The sequence below is a fragment of the Phodopus roborovskii genome, unplaced genomic scaffold (genome assembly GCF_943737965.1).
Source record: "Phodopus roborovskii unplaced genomic scaffold, PHOROB, whole genome shotgun sequence".
Lineage (NCBI taxonomy): Eukaryota > Metazoa > Chordata > Mammalia > Rodentia > Cricetidae > Phodopus > Phodopus roborovskii.
In genome coordinates, this window is record NW_026126480.1 from 12,031,584 (window position 1) to 12,051,147 (window position 19,564).

A 19,564-nucleotide genomic window follows, 5' to 3' on the forward strand; every position below is an offset into this window, starting at 1 on the left:
ACCAAGAAAGTCGGGGAATTGGCAGGGTGTCCAGGCTAGAGAGAGCTACAGAGTAACCTGTCTTAAAAAACAAAGAAAATCGAGTGGTTCATAGGTGAGACCTTAAGTTATGTGACCTGAAAGATACACATTTTATAAAGGAGGCCAAGATGAGAAGAAATTATTTCCATTTGGAGGGAGTCCATTTTCTTTTTCTTCTGTATTCTTACTTCTATTGGTTTATGTATTTTATGGTTTTGTCCATCCTAAAAATTGTGTTAAATGCTGACCCATCCTTCTGACAACATTCTTACCTATGTTTCAGACATTTTGTTCTCCCTTCCTCTACTCTGTTGTTGCAGCTGAGCAATAGCACCTGCCTCTGAGGTGCTGTGACAGGTTGGAACCCTCAAGTATTTCTCCAGAACACTATTGCTTAGAAAATTCGGTTCGCCTCTCAGTTCCTTCTGAGTAAAGCGTACTGGAATATGCATACCACCTAGCTCCTAGGATGGATGAGATGACAGAAAACTGTCAAGCACCAAATAGATGCAAGTTGTTCCTCGCGATATTCCTTGTTTACCTTAATGCAGGAAGCTACCACTGTGCAGCTCAATTAAGAAGCTAAAGGATGGCGTCAGGAAACAGCCTTGGGGTAGTGCTTTTCCCATCTGAGGACAAGGGAAGGCAACTGGAGATCGGGGAAAGGGGAAAAACTACAACTCCCGCGAGTCTTTACGCGCGCCACTTTAGTCATCCCGGCAAAACGGAGCCCCGAGGCGAGGAGGGTGGGGCCTGCGCGCGCCGGGGGACTCTCCTAGTGAGCGATGAGGCGGGCTGCTGGAGGCACTGGGACACCAGGTGGAGACACACGTGCGAGTGTGGGGCGGGTAACAGGGGAAAGACAGCTGGGGAACAGCGTTAAAAAAAAATAAAGCCAGCTGTGCACACTCGCCTGAGCCGATAGTAAAAGCCCCTGCGGAGGCTCCGGGCGCGCGCTCGCGGGCTCGCGCCTCATGCCTCGGGCACTTGGGTCGGCAGGAGCGGGCGGGGGCGGGGCCTAAGGCGGCGCGGGCGAAGGCGGCGACCCAGACATCTGGGACTGTTGTTGTTCTCTCGCCTCACGCCCGCCTCAGTCAGTTCGAGCTGAGATCCGGAGCTGGTCTGCTGGGAGGCGGGCGGCAGTCTCCTCCCTCTCCCGAGGTTCGCTGAAGCGGCGGCAGGAGCTGGCGCTGACTGAACGCCTCGCGGTTGGTCGCCGATGCCCTTCCTCAAGGAGGGGGCGTCTGGATCCTGGTGAGCGCACCCAGAGCCCCCCGACTCGGTGTCTTCACCCGCCCCTCGGACCGGCACACCCGTGTGTCTGCCATGGCTGAGAACGCAGATGGTGACCTGAACTCTAACCTGCTCCACACCCCCTACCTCACCGGGGACCCCCAGCTAGACACCGCCATCCGGCAGTGGCTTCGTTGGGACAAGGTAGGTACCTGGTCACCCGAGCATCCGTCCCCTTTTCCTCCCACCCTCTCACAGTCCGCCCTTTCCGGTACCCACCCAGGGTTTTGCAGGCTCCAGGGGAGATGGCTCCGGCCACCGCAGGGCTAGCGGAGTTGGGCGATGCCTCTCACCTATGCAGGGGCTGCCTCCCTCAGGAGGTCTGGGCTGGGCAGCGACATCTGCAGCAGCTTTCCTTTTGCAATAGGCTACACTGCAGCCTATTTCCTTGTCACCCTCTTCTTTCCAGTGTGTATCATCTCTTATTCTCAAAACTGCATCATCCTCATCATATAAGTTATACTCCGCACACTCTGCATCCATTTCCTTTCCCCTTTCTTCCATGACTTCCTCCTTTGCCGAACCTGAAAGTGGCTTCTGGTACGTTTCTTGGACGTTACTAACCACTGTCTGCTTTGGTGTTGGTTTGGTGGCGTTTCCACCCTCTGTCACTAGGTAATCGCTGGTCTATTTCTCTCTATTTTTGATACCACCTTTTGCTCTGGAAAATGACAAGGGTTCTCCTCTTATTTCATTCCTCTACTGACAGTTATTTTCTGAAGTGTTCTGTTAAAGAATCATGGTCATAATACATCTTGACTAGCCTAACTATATTTTTAGAGTCTACACCATTGCTTCTCAAACCATAACATTCCAGCAGATCATCTGGGGATCTTAAAAGGCAGATGCTGACCAGATATTTAGAAATTCAGAATTGCTGTTACCTTGCCATGCCATCCTTACTGCACTCATCCTCTCCTTGTGCAGGCATATAAGGTGGATTGGTGAAAACTAGAATTAAAATGCAGCCTTTTCGCTTGTGAAAGAGGCACCTGGAGGCTCTCTCAGAGGACAAGATGATAATCAAGTGTTTGCTTTGTCAAGTATATATGATACAGCTGCTAAAGTAGAGAGCTCAGCACATTTTAAAAATGGTTAATAATTGAATTAAGGGGTTTGTATGTGAGATTGTTATGCAAAAGAACTACCTATATTAGCTTTATGAAACAGTTTATTTTCATTTTTTTTTCAGTCATTTATGCGTTCAAGAAGGAGAAAACAAATACTGAATGTTCTAGGCTGGTCAGGAAACACTGGTGGTGAGAAAGATAGAAAGAATTCTTGCCCTCAGCAAGCCTTCAGTTAGTAGATAAGGAAGCCCAGCAAATAAGCAATTACAATGAAGTGCTTGGTGTTACTGGGTTATATATATCTTACATGTCCTAATCATTCTTCCAGAAGTCTGAACGAGTGTTTCTCATACCTGAAAGTGCTAACAGATAATGTGGGAATCCTAAAAGGCAGTTCCTGACTAGACAGCTAGGGTGGGGCCTGACAATCAGCCTTAGTGAGCTTCCAGGTGATTGATACCAGTATTGCTGATCTGTGGACCACACTAACAATAGACTCTCTTTTCAGTAACAGCTTTGACTATGTTTTTCCTAATGAATGCCCTGGTTGAATGAATTAATACTTATTGTCTGTGCTATGCCCAGATACTGCTGAGATATAGACATATTTAAGAACTATAAAATGCATATAAAATAACAGGTACTGTAGCAATAAAAGAGGTTTCTGGCATTTAGTTCTTAATGGAAGTTCAAAAGTGAGAGTTATCTGTGAGGTGGGATAGTCAAAGAAGACTTTTTTTTTTTTTTTTTGGTGGTAGGATTTCTCTGTGTAGCCATGGTTGTCCTTTGTAGACCAGGCTGGCCTTGAACTCAGAGATCTCCCTGACTTTGCCTCCCGAGTGCTGGAATTAAAAGCGTGTACCACTGCCTTCCAGCTTTAAAGAAAACTTTTTGAGAACTTGGAATGCACATAAAAAGAACAGGAAAGCCTGAAGGGGAAAAATTAAATAAATGTAGACCACAATGAACATAAAAGAGGAGATGTTAAAGGCTCCCAAATAAAATATAAAGAACAAGTAATACGTGCCTTAACAGAACAGATTTAAATTTGATCTTGTTCTTAATGGGAGATGATGCCTTTATCTGAGAAACAAATGTTTATCTTCTGTAGATTGGTGCTTAAGTTAGGTAGGCTAAGCCCTAAGCCACTGAAATTTAGAGTACAAAATGAAATTTCAGTATTTCATTGTACATTGACGGTACATATAGTCTTTTAATACAGAGAGTCTGAGCTCAACCCCTTATTAATACCAATTAAGGAACCCTGATAATGCTGCTGATTCTTGAAGACTGATGAGGCAGGTATTAAGTTATAAATTGGTCTCAAGGTAATTTGCTATTTGCCACAATCACTAATATTATTGCTTTTAGACTTGGTGGCTTGGTGTACATTGAAAAGTCTCCATAAAAAAAAAGATGTTATTTGTGTTGAACTTTCTCAATTAGTTAACATTCAGATTTGCTAAGATGGAGAAGGAAGACTAAGAATTGGAAAGATAGAAACTTGAATGTATGTGGTTAACACATTTGTGTCTGCCAGAGCTTAAGGTACATATAGAGAAATCTTAGGAAAGGTATGTGAAAACAAGATTGTAGAAGAGCTTTAGTATATCTTTAGTGGACTTCAGCAAGTAAAAGTATGTGTGCCAGAAGATAGGCCCAGCATGGTGACTCTTACCTATAATCTCAGCACTTGAGAGGCTAATATAGGAGTTTGAGGCTAACCTGGACTACATAGTGAGTTTCATGTCAATCTAAACAGAGTGAGACTGTTGGTTTGTTTTTAAACAGATTTACTGGGGCTAGGCTACTTTTGTGTAGCAGCAGCAGGGACTTGGATCTGATCTCTAGGTTTTTGTTTAGTATATTAGTTTCCCTAGTCTCAAAATGAGTTCACTCAGCTCAAGATCATATAAGCTGATGACTGATTTAAGAGCAATGTTTTATTAGCTTATGGTTTATGGTATAAATGCAGTAGTCAAGTAGATATGTTTCTAATCCAGGCATTTGGTAGACACACCATAGGGAAGGCAAATAGCCCAAAGATTTTTGATGATCATGGAGCCAAATCAGAGGGAGTCAAATATATACCACAACATGATTGCATCCATCTCTGTATGGGGCTTTCTACTACTAAAACCCAGTAAGTCCATGGATCAAGAAATTCTTCCTATCAGTTGTGCACAAATAACTACCACCAACATTCTCTCTTCTGCTCTAGGTAAGGCTCATATCTCCTTCCTGTTTGTTTCAGTGCTTTCATGCATTGTCAAATTACAGACAAGCAGTCCTTGCCTAAAGTCCAGGTCCTTTAACATGATTCTGTGTGATGTGAATTTTAACCCTCTGTAAACAGTCATATATCTGAGATATTAAGCACTGGTAAAGCTTGGATGGGTATAGGGAGAGGAACTGGGACACGGGGCAGAGCTGCTCTGTTGATTGTAATAGCAACAGCAAAGGTCTTATATATTGACAACAATGTGGAGGCAGGAATTTGCCATGACAATTTAAGAAATAGTAAGTAGAATATTCTGGTCTCTGAATATGAAGTGGAAGTTAGGTTAGGCTTATATAGGACCTGGAAAAGGAAATAAAGGACATCAGTCTAAGCCAGCAATTTTTCAGATGTTTAACAATAGAGTATTTTTCAACAAACTGACCAGAACAAAAAGGCTGTGAATTAATTCCCCATGCCTCCTTTATTAGTATAAAGGATTTCACAGTGAGGCAGGAAGCCAGAGAGCAGAGAGGGGTAAGCCTTGCTTTTTAACTTTTCTCCTCTCCACTTAACTCTTCTCCTCTCTTCTGTAAATTACAGCTTATTCTTGTTAGTACTCAGCCACAAAATCCCCAGGGAAATGTCTCTGATGGTGACCCAGTTACTTCCCACTAAGACCCAACTCTTAAAAAGGTTCTACTGCCTTAGCACCTTCATGCTGAGGACCAAGCCTTTGATATGGGAAGCTTTGGGGTATAGGCCACATTTAGACTATAGCACTTTTCACAATCTGATAATTATATTATTAGTTCTTTAGTTATTCTTTTGAAAAATTAAATAATTTAATCTGTGTAAATAAAATCCACAGAACAATAACTTGTAGGCATAGAATCCCAACTGGCCATTCTAGTTTAGAAGATGCTGGCAAAAAAATATACTGTGTATACAAGACAGAGAAAGCTCATGCTAACTTCCCAGGAAAATCTCTGACCATTAATAAGTATATAAAGAAAATAGTTTGTACGGACAACAAGATAGAGCAGTAGGTACATATATAAAAAGAGGTCCAATGGAGAATATAAAAACCTCAAAATTATAAATTTAAAATAGAGAATTATTTCCTCATCAAATAAGAAAAAAGTGTGAAATATCAACTGGAAACAAGAATGAGCTCTAGGAAATGAAAAGAAAAAAGTGACCCCCTCCCTTTACCAAACACACACACATACATACATACATACACACACACACACACACACACACACGTTAAAGTTGAAGCAACAGAAAAAAAAAAAATAAGAGAAATGTTTGACATAGAATAAGAAATCCTGGCTGGTAAAATTATGTGCTAGATCCACAGTGTGCATCAAAAAATAATAGAATCTTAGAGAGGTTTGTTTGTTTTTTAAATAATTTACTTATTTTTGGTGTTTTGCCTGCATCGGTGTCTGTATAAGGGCATTGGATCCCTTGGAACAGGAGTTAAGAGAGAGTTGTGGGCTGCCATGTGGTTGCTGGGAATGGAACCCCAGGTCCTCTGGAAAGAGCAGTCAGTGCTCTTAACCACTGAGCTACTTTCCAGCCCCCTTGTTTTTGTTTCTTAAGGAATTAGTGATGTGGTGAAGATGGCATGCCATTTCTATCAACATCAGAAAAGCAATTAAGCAGTCACCTGTGAAGAAAGGAAGAGAGAGAATGAGACAAGTGGTTAGGCCGGCAGAAGCAAAAAAAAGGAAGGAAATAAGGCTGAGGGTGTAGCTCAGTGGTATAGTGCTTGCCTAGCAGGCATGGCACCATGAGGTTCTTTTTGTTTTTAAAAACAAACCTAAGTAAGTAAACTACTAATCAAAAATAAAACAAACACGACCTGATTTTGAATTATTAATTGATAAAGCTTAAGTAAGAATCTGTTTGAATCTTTTCAGATAGCACAGGAGTATGCCAAAAAAGTTTAAAGTAAGCACTATTTAAAACATCTCAACCTAGTAATTATATTATTTTCTCCTTTGATGGTCAACCAGAAGATAGAACATAGCATTTAATTTTTTTAATTGTGGTGGGAAATGCATACAAATAGCCATCTTGATTATATTTAAGGATGTATATAGTTGATTAGTTTCTGTAAAAAACAATTCATATTCTTATAGATCAGACCTTCAGAATTTTTCATCTTGCTAGGCTGAAACTCTATTCCCATGAAATAACTTTCTTCCTTCCTCTTTCCTCTGAAAACCACCATTTTCCTTTCTATTTCTATAATTTGACTACTCTAGGTACCTTATGTGAGTAGAGTCATACAATGCTTGTCTTTTGTGACTGGCTTATATCAGCACAATGTCCTCATTTATCCTCCATGTTGTAGATAGGATTTCATTTTGATGGCACAACAAAATGTAGAGGTGTTGTGTGGCTAAACTTCCTAGGGAGACAAAACACAGAAGATTTAGAGTAGACCCTTATCTAGGGTTTTTGAGATATACTCACCACAGATAGAAATCCCATTACAGACCAAAGTACAGATAACCACCAAAGTACATCTTGGTGAATGAGTTTTATTAGGGTTCCTTACAGGAATATGGGTGAGAAATCCCAGTCCAGCTCACAAACCTTGGAACCTAAAGCACACCACACAGCCTGCAACCTACCTGTTAGGGAGTGTTCTTTCTAAGTGCCTCAGTTGGTTCAAACCTCTTCCAAGCAACTTGGCTGGTTTTTGCTTCTTCCAGGCAGTTGGTCTGGTCTCAGGAGTCTTCTTGGGAAAGTCTTTACTACTAGGCTCTGCTTGCTCTGGCAGGGAAGAGGCTTAGGCTAGGGAATCTGGTCAGTTTCAGGGAATGTTTTTACATTTTTTTTATCCACTTGCTTAATAGAGCTTTCCTACAGGGTGGAGTAGTTCAGTCTCAGAAAACTGTTACACATCAAGAGGTCATATAATGATTTGGGTTTTGGCCTATGTGCTTTGATTCATGATGCTTTCTGTCTTCTGAATGGCTGTTGAAATTGGTTGTTAGTACTGAGGCTGCTGCCCTCTGGTGTTGAGAATTAATAGGAAGCAATCTGAGAAAAGAGCCAGAGATTCAGCATGAGCTTTGCCCCTAATCCTATATAGGACCTTTTCAACTAAATAATTGAATAAGCACTTGTATTACTTGCCTTTTTTTTAATTGTTATGACAAGATATGTGACAAAAGAAACTTAAGAGAGGAAAGCTTATTTTGTCATTTCTCTGAGAGTGTAATCCATCATGACAAGGAAGGCATAGCAGCAGGAACATGAGGCAGCTGGCACACCATGTTCGTAGCCAGGTGAATGCTAGTGCTTAACTTGCCTCTCCCTTTTTATTTAGTCTTGGACTCCAGCACATAGATGATGCCTACATTTAGAATGAAGGGTCTTCCCACCTTAATTAAAATCTCTCAGGAAATGCCTGGCAGACACAAAGCTGTGTTTCCTAGGTGATCCCAAACCCCATCAAGGTGACAAGATTAGACATCATAGTACTGTATCTTATCAAAGTACAGAGACTTTGATATTGTAAATGAAAAATATTTTCTCAGATACAAAAGCATTTTAGTTTTCAGCTAACCAGAGCTTATCTTGTTAGAAAATCTCTCAATGTGTTTTTTTCTGCTACAGAATATTCTCATATCATTTTTCTCTCTTATAAATATTTCATTTTTATGTAGTAAAAAAATTTAAAACTCTGAATGTCAGTTGTGTTAGTTGGTTTTATATCACGATAACAAATTACTATGGATGCTTATCTTACAAAGAATTTGGGCTCACAGTTTTGGAGATTGTCTTAGGTCTTCTATTGCTGTAAAGAGAACACCATGACTATGACATCTCTTACAAAGAAAACATTTAATTGAGGTGGTGGCTTACAGAGGTTCAGTCCATTATCATCATGGCAGGGAGCATGGAGGCATGCAGGCAGACATGGTACTGGCTACATCTTGACCAGAAGGCAGCAGAAAGTTGACAGTGACACTGAGGGAAGCTTGAGCAAAAAAGACCTCAAGGCCCACCCCACAGTGACACACTTCCTCCAACAAGGCCACACTTCCTAATAGTACCACTCCCTTTAAGGGACATTTTTTTTCAAACCACCACAAAGTAGCTAACAGTGTTGTTGTGCCAAACATTTTTTTTTTCTTTTCTTTCTTTCTTTTTTTTTTTTTTTTTTTTTTTGGTTTTTCAAGACATGGTTTCTCTGTGGCTTTAGAAGCTGTCCTGGAACTACCTCTTGTAGACCAGGCTGGCCTTGAATTCACAGAGATCCACCTGCCTCTGCCTCTGCCTCCTTAGTGCTCCACCACCACCCGGTTGCCAAACACTTTTAATGTGGGACCTATGGTAGTTGTATATTTTGTGATCAATATATTATTGCTATTTTTAGGCACTACACTATAGTCTAATATTGGTCACGTGACCATATACTTGTTTAAATTGAACCTTTAAAAGGAAAAAATTCACTGTTAATTGTGTAAGTGTAAAGTATATCTTGGTAAGGTCAACTTATAATAAAAGTATACAGAAAACTTCTGAAAATAATGTTGAGGAAACATAGGTAAATCTAGATGGATAGTCTTAGTGGTAGAAAATGCTTGGTAGTGTTCTCATTTTTTTTTCATAAAACACTTGGAAAATATAACAATGTTAAAGATTCAATACTTAGAAAATACCTGCATTCTCAATGGCTTTATAAAGCATATTTTCCCCATGGCCTGCAAATTACAAAATTAAGTGATGCTAGGAGTATAACTCACTGTAGAGCCCATTAGTTTAGCATGCACAGGGCCCCAGATTCAGCCCCCAGCACCAAAAGCCAGCAGTGAATTCATGTTTATCTGAATTGTAGTACACTATTAGCTATTTAATTTGAAAACTTTTGCTTACAGTTTTGTAATAGTTCTTTGATATTTGGAGAGACAAGATTAGATCACTTATTTTCTATAAATATGAATCAGATTTTATATAAATTACAGATTCAACAACTCTTGTAAAGTATGAGATAACTACTTAGCATGATAAAGCTGTATTTGCCATATTTTATTAATAACTTGTGTTTTGTGAAGAAATTATACCTTCTGAAAAATTTGTATGCTATTTAGAGTTCAGATAGTAGTAGCCACCCACGTTTTCAAAAATTATATATTAACCACATACATTAGAAATGTAATATTTATTTTGCTTTGTTTTCTTGCATTGAAATAATTTTAAATGATTTTTTTAAAAAAAGGAATTAGATTACTTTTAATGAAGGAAATTCAGAGAAGATCCTACTCTTCCTACATATATACTGGAAGAAGTATTGAATATGATCGGAGAAGTTTTAAATGCATCTGTAATTTGTTTAAGAACTCATTTAAATTTAACAAGATCTTATCGTTCAACAAGATCGAAACTGTTTAGCATTTTCTATCTTCTTTTAAAAGCAGAGAAAAATAAATGTGTTAAAAAAATCTAATGGTTTAATTTTCCTAAAAAGTTCCATGAGCATCTTAATGTAAAATTTGATATCTACCTTTCTGAGTCTCAGGACTACCCGCCACAACTCCAATCTTTTTCATCATCATTACACACCATGGCAAGATTAATCAGCCAAGAATCAACAGTGATTTGAGTATAATTCCAGCTTAATCACAGTTAGAGAAGAGGGACTGGCTCCTAAAAGGCACAGCAATTCAAACCTATTTTAGAATCAAGTACAGGCTCTACTCTGAGCCAGACTTTGTATAAAGGTTAAAGAGAATTTTAAAAATGTAAGTAACTACCTCAAGCAACCCTTAGGCAGATTAAAATTTGGAAAATTAACATTGAGGGTTTTTTTGTTTTGTTTTGTTTTTGTATTGTCTATTTCTCTTCTGAGATGACTTCTCTTTTCCTTACGTCATTAAGTGATAATATAAGCCAAATTAAAATCCTTGTTAGTATACTAATGCTTACATTTGAATATCTTGATGTTGGCCATTCTAGGTTATCTTTGTTTTTAATTATTCATTAACTATAAGCTATCTTGTTGCCAGTCAGCTGAGGGTTCTTTTGCTTCAAATGGAAATCAGGGTATAATTCCCTTCATTTGTTCTAGACCAGAGATTCTCAACCTGTGGGCTGTGACACCTTGTGCATCACATATCAGATATTTACATTATTATTCATAACACTAGCAAAATTATAGTTATGAAGTAGCAGTGAAAATAATTTTATGGTGGGGGGCACCACAACATGAGGAACTATATTAAAGGGTTGCACTATCAGGAAGGTTGAGAACCCAACAGTTGGTGCTATAATCTTGACCTTAGTGCATTGGATTCTCAGTGTCCTAATGTTTAGCTCCTTGCCAGCCACAGCTAGTAACTGCAACTTTCTACAACTTTTCTAGTATTTGGGTCTTAGCAGTTCTTCTCTGGGCTTGGCTCTGCACAGTCCTTGGCCTTCTGCAGGCTCTTAACTTCTCTTGCCTCTGAACATTTCTGTAGTCAGTCTCAACTCAGTAGTCTGTGGACCTCTTCAGGCACCTCCTAGCCTGCTGTTGGGAATTCCTGGGGCTGAGAGCCCAGAAGTTGTCTGCTCTTCCTATTACAAGCTCAGCCTGTGATACAGATCAAGAGCAGGCAACACTACTCAGATAGGGCTTTATTGGAGCCAGAGCTTAAGTATTAGCAGGTGAGTGGACAAGAGAGAGGTTTTGGGATGCTCAGAGCAGAAAGAGCGGAGCATTGCTTATATAGCATGCATTACCTGCCATGGGGATGCTTAGGAGGTGCTCCTTCCAGACCAAATTTAGGAATCTGGGAGAAAGTGGGACAACTATGGGTAGTGTTATGTAGAATAACATGAAGCCATCATGGATAAAAGGGAGTCTCCTAAAGAAAAGCCTCAGTTATGGTGGTTGCCATGACAATATCAGTGGGTCCTGCCATTGGAATACTATTTGAGGCATCTGTGACTGGTTGGGAGTCTACTCCAGATGGGATTCTCCCTGAGCAACTTTGAAGTTTTTAGAACAGCTAGGGCTGAACCTGCACTTGGGAGATGAAGTTTTAGGATCAGGAATTGAAGGTCATACTCTACCATGTAGCAAGTTTGAGACTAGGCCAAGCTAGTCAGATATGGCTGGAGTTTACTTGGCCTTATATGGTCTTTTTTAATGGCATTTAAATTCCTTTTGCTGGACAGAAATGTGATTTTCTTTTATATATTGATCCAGAACCCAACACTATTCCAAATTTTCTGGATTTGTATGTATGGCCAATCATTTCATCTTAAAAATATGCTATCATTTTTCTGTCTTTTTTTTTTTTTTTTTTTTTTTTTTCTTTCCTAGTTTTAATTATAGCCGCCCATTATAGAACCAGGAAGTTCTTTTCCTTTATTTTTAGTCTAAGATACATACATATATATGTATATATACAAAAACATACAAGTATATTTCATTGGCTTCAGATTAACTGTTATCTGGTATTCCAATATGAGTTATACATCTGTTTTTGGTCTTGATTCTTAGTGTTCCTAAAACTTCTGTAATTTTCTAAGTTATTGAAGTATCCTTTGTTGTTTATAACAAGCCCTTTGATCACTTCTAAGTTTATGATTAGGTGGAGCCCCTGGACAGCCTTAGAAATAGGTTGGTCACCAAAATAACTAGGTGGACTTTCTGCCTCTCACTAACTGCTGACCTCTGGTGAAAGAAGGTCAGGGGGCTAGAAATTTGGCTCTATAACAACTCTTGAACCTGAATCCAAAGTGCTGGGAGGGCTGCTAGCTAGAGAATGGGTGTTCCACCCTCCTTCCCTTACATCTTGCCTTGTTCATCTCTTCTGTTTGGCTGTTCCTGAGTTACAGTCTTCTAAAAACTGGTGAACTAAACTATTCTTTTGAGTTTTGTGAGGCATTCGAGAACAATTTTGAATGTGAGGAGCTGGTCAATGAGAACTCCCTTTTATGGTTCTATAATCCTTCCTTTAGAAGTAATGAATAATGCAGAATTTGCACTGGGCATTCCACAGTGGGGTGATACTGTGGATTAAATCCTTTGCTTTCAAGATCTGGTCTCATGCTGGGTAGATAGTGGCAGGATTAGATTAAGTTATGAATACTCAGTTTATAGCCAGAGAAGTGGAGAATTGATGAATATTAGGAAGGACACTGTAAACTGGAACTTTAGGGCAAAAGCCCTGGCTCTGGTAGTCCCACCAAACTAGACTACTACCTGGCTCAGTTCACCAGTTGAAGAGACAAGTGATGCTGCAAAACAGAAATAATCAATTCATGTAGTCTTGGTTGCTTTTCTATTGCTGTGGTAAACACCATAACCAATGTAAAGTATAATATAAAGTGTTTAGTTTAGGCTTACACGGTTAGAGTCAGTGACCTTAATTAGGTGAGAAGTATGGCAGCAGGCATGTATGGTGCTGGAACAGCAGATGAGAGCTCACTGTACCTTGATACATAACTGGAGAAAGAGACACTAGGAATCATGTGGGTTTTGAAACCTCAAAACCTGACCCCAGTGACAAGCCCCTTACTACAAGGCAACACCTCCTAATCTTTTGCACAGAGTTCTGCCGACTGGGGCCAAGTATTCAAACAGATGAACCTATGGTTGTTGGGGTGGGGGCATTCTCGTCCATATCACCATACAAAAGGAACAGATAAAAATCCAGGTACTGGTAGCTTTAGGTTTAAGTAGGAGAAGAATTATGCATAAGGAAAATATGCATAACGAAGCAGTCTGTCCAAGACAATGGCCCTGCTGGTTACCATCCAATACATTGTAGCAAAAGCAGTTTCTAAGGGCCTGTTATAAGGCCACATACTTGGTATCAACAGAGACAGTGGGTAGTCAAGTACTAACTTTACCAATAATGTAATATTTTACTTGAAAATCACTACTTTTCACTGGACATCTTTAAAATATTTCTGATTTAAAACCAAAAAACAAAACTATTTTGATGCATAGCCTGGTTGTTCAGGCCTGTATTCACAGCTACTTAGGAGGTTGAGACAAGAGGAGCTCAGCTCAAGACCAGCTGGGGTAACTTAGTGAGATTCCCTCTTTAAAATAAAACATTTTAATGGTGAGGGGGCCAGCAGGGGGACAGGTAAAGCAATAATAGAAAACTTGGTTTGGTTTAATCCCTAGTAGTGCTACTCCCCTCAAAAACAAAACAAAACAGCAATAACATCTAAGTATAACTTTTATTTAGACTTCCTTCCTATTTTTCTCTTTTTAAAAATAATTTATTAGTTCTTTGAGGGTTTATACAATGTATTTTGATCATAGTCACTCCTCCTCCCCTAACTTCCCAGATCCATGCTTACTTCAATACCCTTCCTACTTTATGACTTTGGTCCTTTATTTTTAATTTTATTTTTTAAAACCCATCAAGAGCCATTTGTGTTGCCCAAATATTCTTAGATATATGGTCTTCTTTTGGAGAGTAGTCTAGTTATCAGAGGCTACACTTTTAAAGAAATTTCTCCTCTAGCAGCTAACAACTGCCAATGATTTCAAAGGGAGGAGTGGGATTCGTGCCCAGCTTCCATCTCCATGCTGGGACTTGGTCTGGCTTGAGCTTTCATAGGTTTGTGTATGTTGTTGCAACTACTGTGAGTTCTTAGGTGCAGCATCACTGCTGTATCCTGAAGCACTGTTTCCCTGTAGTCATCCACTGCCTTGAGCTCTTACATTTGTTCTGTTCCCTCTTCTTCAACAATCCCTGAGCCTTGGGAGGAGGGGGTAAGGTTCCATTTTGGGCTGAGTATTTTACATTCTTTTCTTCTCTGCACTTTGGCTAATAGTAGGTGTCTATTAATCACTATCTACTGCAAATAGAAATTCCTTAGATGAGAGTTGAGAGGTGCATTGATCTATGGGTATAATGGTAAATCATTAGAAATACTACTTCTAATGTACTATGTCCATTCATCAGAATAATAGTATAGTAAGTTCTCTCCTAGGGCCTAACCATAGGTTCTTTCCCCAATAATGGTGCCAGGTATTGGTTTAATCTTGTGGAGTGGGACTTAACTCCAATCAGAAAGCAGATGGTTACTCCTGTGTCGTTCTTGCCACTATTGCACGAGTGAGCATGTCTTGCCATGCCAGTCTTTACTATAGGTCTCAGGGTGTTCACATCTGAGTATGATAGAAGATTACTTTTCTCCTCCAGTAGTGTTCATAGCACCTTCCATCACTGTGAAAATTAGCCAATATAGAGATGAAGCTTTCAGGTCAATACCAGCTTTATTTCTCCATGTCTTATGGCTCAAATATGTCTTCAGCAATAAAGTCTATAAATAAAATCAAGGACTAGGGAGTAAGTAAGAGCAGTTACAATAGCCTATAATGTTTGGGGATCTAGTGTACTTCACTGCCCAGCAACTCCAAAAGAAGTAACCCATTCCTGGTACTGGACTTATTTGTTAGCTTCTGGTGTCAATAAGGATAGTGTTGCCTTGTTAATGGGTAACTCCATTTTAACTCTTTGGTATGTGTTTTTATATATTGTAAGAAGCTTCTATAGTAGTAGGTTTCCATGTAACTTTTTCAAGATATTTATTCCTTCTCATATTCCATCATCTTCTCTGTTCCACTCTCTTAATTTTACTCTTCCTGTTTTATAAAATGTAAAGTGTAAAAGCTTAATAGGCATTACTTTCATAATATGTATAAACATGACATACACATGTGATATAGAAGACATTTCTAATTATCAGTTCATAATTATAGCTTAATAACAAAAGAATATGAAAATTATAACTTGTTTTTTAAAAAGAAGAAATTATTATTATTGTTTTCTTTACTCCGAAATAATGGTGTTGTACATCAGGCCATGAATCTGCTTAGTAATTAAAGTGTAAAACTAGCTACTCTTAGTTGTCAGCAGCCTAAATATATTGTCTTTTTTAAGTTTCTACTTAGAGTAAAACTTTGTTCTGTAGTATTTCTAATAGCTAACTTCAGTGTCAAGGACATCCCTGATATACTGGAATCTTTTCTTACTTGGGACAAACCCTTAAATGAACCATGTACCTCAAGATACATGATGCTAAGTATCTAACCTCATATAGTGATATGTGAGAGCACACATGCACTCATTCACATATATGTTATGTATACCGGAACATGTGCAAAATATATGTTTAGTGCTGATTTGGGAAGTAGACTAAGTATATCTCATTGAATGATAGACTTCTAATAATGACAAGTGAGAAAATTTGAACATTGAACAACTAGCTAAATACAGAATAGATATAAACTACTGTTGAGATGTTAAATAATCAACAAGTTTAGCCAAGAATTTCTAGGTTAAAATCTAATATAAGAATATTCTAGGCCTCAGTCTGAATGTATACAGAAATTTAGAAAGCTGAGTTTGTCATTCAAGAACACTTACCTAATTCACAATTTCTTATTCAAGATAGGCAGCTAAAAGGTTTAGAAGTCTTTTCATCACCCATTTGATATAAACAGGCAAAAATTAAATCTAGGGTCCACCACTGCTACTTAAGAATGACAGTTCAAAGGTCTGCCATATGACTTCATGAATTCAGTGTCAGCACTCCTAACACAGACCAAATACCAGATATGAGTCATTTAAGTGGCCTAAACCTTAGACTAAAATGAGCTTAGATTGCTGTTGATTTCAGGTGCCCACAAAAAGAGAAGGAAAAAAAAAATCTATATATGGGTTAAGGACCTTCACTTTTATGCTTGTTTTAAGAAAGGACCTCATGTAGCCCAGGGTAGCCTTCAACTTACTCTGTAACCAAAAATGACCTTGAATAGCTGATCATTCTGAATGTTTCTATCTCTCATGTGCTTGGATTCCAGCTATAGTACTTGGCTTCAGTAGGAAATACCTTCCTTACAGGCCTCATTTTGTTCCTATTAATAACATTGCAAATATAATATGCAATGTAGAGTCAGTTAACCAGACCCACAAAGAATTAGGTCAACATAAACAATTACCCACAGAAACAAATTGCACTGTAAACTGACTCATAGAGGAACTTTATGCTAAATTATGATATACAGACTTTAAAATAACTGCTTGCCAATTCTAAGATAGAAAAAAGAAAATTAAAAATTAGGCAGAGAAGTAAAAATAATTTAAAAGTTTGTATTTTTTAAAATATAAGTTCTGACTCTGAAATAATACAATAACCAAAATAACCAAAACTAAGAATTTAGTGCACAAATTTAGCAATACTCGGAGTTAGAGAATTAGAGAATATAAGACAGTGTGATGTATTCAGGATGAAGCATGTAGTGATAGACTGCTAAGAGGAAGACTAAAGAGAAAATATGGAGTATGAAGCCTAAGATGATGTAATGAGAAGGTCTCAGATCCATTTGATTGAAGTCACCCAAAGAGAAGAGAGAGTGGGCCACCTCCTCTCTCTTCTCCTACAATTTAGTTCATACTACTTTTTCACTTATCAGATCAGATATTGCGTCCTTCAACTCCCTTTCTTCATTCACCATAGCTTAATAACTAGGCCAAATACTGCTATATCACTCAGAACCTATGCACAGTCTCTGTGGAAGCTGAAATTTAACTTTCTACCATACTACATATTGAACTTTGTAAAGTCCTCGAACTACCAATAGTATCATCTATGTGTGGTACATAGTATGTGCTTTATAACTTGTTATTTAGTTAGTTTTAGTTATTTTACTATCTTATGTGTATGGGTGTTTTGTCTTCATAAATGTCTATGTACCACAAGCATGCCTGGTGTCCAAGAAGGCCAGAAGAGGACATCAGATCCCCCAACTGAAGTTACAGATGGTTGTGAGCTGCCACGTGAATGCTGGGAATCAAACCTGGGTCCTCTGCAAGAACAGCCAGTACTCTTCTGTTCCATCTCTGTTCCATCTCTCTAGCTCTATTCTTGGTTTTTACACTGGTAGGGATCAAACCTGGAACCTGTGCACTAAACAAGCACCTTGCTAGTGAGCTACATCTCCAGGAAGGCTTAAGTTTTAAACTACAATAATTGACAATTTTAACTTTCCAAGTTAATCTTTCCCTACCCAATATTATACTTAAGTGATAACAAAAGTTATATTTCAAAACTTACTTTCCAGTCTTTGTCTGGTTAACATTTTCATTTCCTGAACTTATTTTTCCTAGTAAGCTATTTTTCAAGTAAATTTTGTTTTATATGATTTATTAATAAATAAATAAATAAAGCCATCTAAGCTTTTTATCTAAACCAAACTAACAGTGCTAATTTGGGTGAATTTTTTAAGATAGGTAGATTAAATTTAGAATTAAACATGGATTCTTTACATAGGGAAATAACTCCTTTAACAAGATTATATTTTGAAGCTAATAAGAAATCATCTGACTGGACCCCTGCTCTGCTCCAGGGCTCTGGAAATGGATCTCCAAGTTGGCTAACCCTCAAAAGTAAATGTCAGCAGGGTTCACCCTTCAGGGTTTCAGATTGCAGTTCCCTATTTTAACCTCTGTTCAAACATAAACTTAAAAATTCTTTGTTTTATTAGCCTGGTATTTGTTGTTCAAGCACAAATCTCTGACAGTGATATTTAAGAATAGTATATAAAATGTTATAATTGTGGAAGAGTTTTGTACATGGGCTTCCTTTAATGAATAACAATATCAGGATTTGGCATTGTTGATTTTGATACTACTACATTCTTTAATATATATCTTTTCTAATCTTCTAAATGATGTAGTGTATGACTTAGGTGGTTCTCAAGCTGTTAGGTTTATTACTAGAATATTCCTAGATTCAAGTTGTATAGGAATTATAAAATGGACAGTATATTAATATTATTTTTCTCATTGCTATGACAAAACCTGACAAGTAGCAATTTAAGGAAGACTTTTATTTTAGCTTACAATTGAGGAGTATTTATCATGGCAGAAAAGGCATGGAGGCAGGGGAAGGAGGTGTCTGATTGTATTGCATCCACAGTCAAGAAGCACAGAAATCCTGACAGAGATGTTCCTTGACATTTTTAAAATTAATTTTTATTTAAATTAAAACAACCTTATTTTATATACCAATCTCAGTTCCCTCTCCCCCATCCCACCTGTTCCTTGACATTTTATTCATAGCTATTAAATTTAAGATTATAAACTGGCCAGTAGTGGCCCACACCTTTAATCCCAGTGCTTGGAAGGCAGAGGGGGCAGATGTCTATGAGTTTGAGGCCAGCAAATTCCAGGACAGCCAGGCTACATGGAGAGACCTGTCTTGAAAAACAAAATAATTTAAAATCAGAGAAAAATAGGTATATGTAAATCACCCTCAGCAGAGCCTGGCTCTTTTGGAAACTCAGTAAGTGGGGTGATTTTTAATAAATAACATGTTATTTTAAAATATGTGTGTGTGTGTATATATATATATATTTATATACATGTACACATATACACACACATACATACACACACACATATATACATATATACACACACATTATGTATAGATAATACTGTATTTTGTAGTATACACTCATTTTATTAAGTAACTTTGAAATATAATGAATCAGGCTTATGAGTCTACATTTTGGGCCCTCAGACTTAGTATTAGCATTTTATATTCCTGATTAGATCTATTTTTTTTTAAAACAGAATCCCAAAACAAAAGAACAAATTGAAAATCTCTTACGGAATGGGATGAACAAGGAATTGCGTGATCGTCTTTGTTGCCGGATGACTTTTGGGACTGCTGGACTTCGATCTGCCATGGGGGCAGGGTTTTGCTACATTAATGATCTTACAGTAATACAGTCAACACAGGCAAGTATTACAAACTATTATATATGTTCTTTTCTCGCTATATTATTTTACTTTATAAATTTAAAAAACTATTTTGGTCAGGAAGGTACTGTTATAAACAAAAAGGGCAGACCAATTTTGATCTTTTACTTTGCCCAAGATTTATGTTGGAAATCGTTTATATAGCTATAACA

General features: G+C 38.2%; 1 protein-coding gene across 1 annotated transcript in view; it reads left to right on the plus strand.

The window, feature by feature from the left end:
* The first annotated feature begins 1,183 nt into the window (after positions 1-1,183).
* Positions 1,184-19,564, plus strand: part of Pgm2l1 (phosphoglucomutase 2 like 1) — a 38,593-nt gene continuing 20,212 nt past the window's right edge. The window contains exons 1-2 of the mRNA XM_051192338.1: positions 1,184-1,458; positions 19,224-19,391. Of these exons, the coding sequence (XP_051048295.1) occupies positions 1,348-1,458; positions 19,224-19,391 (279 nt within the window). The 5' untranslated portion in view covers positions 1,184-1,347. The remainder of the gene's footprint in view (positions 1,459-19,223; positions 19,392-19,564) is intronic.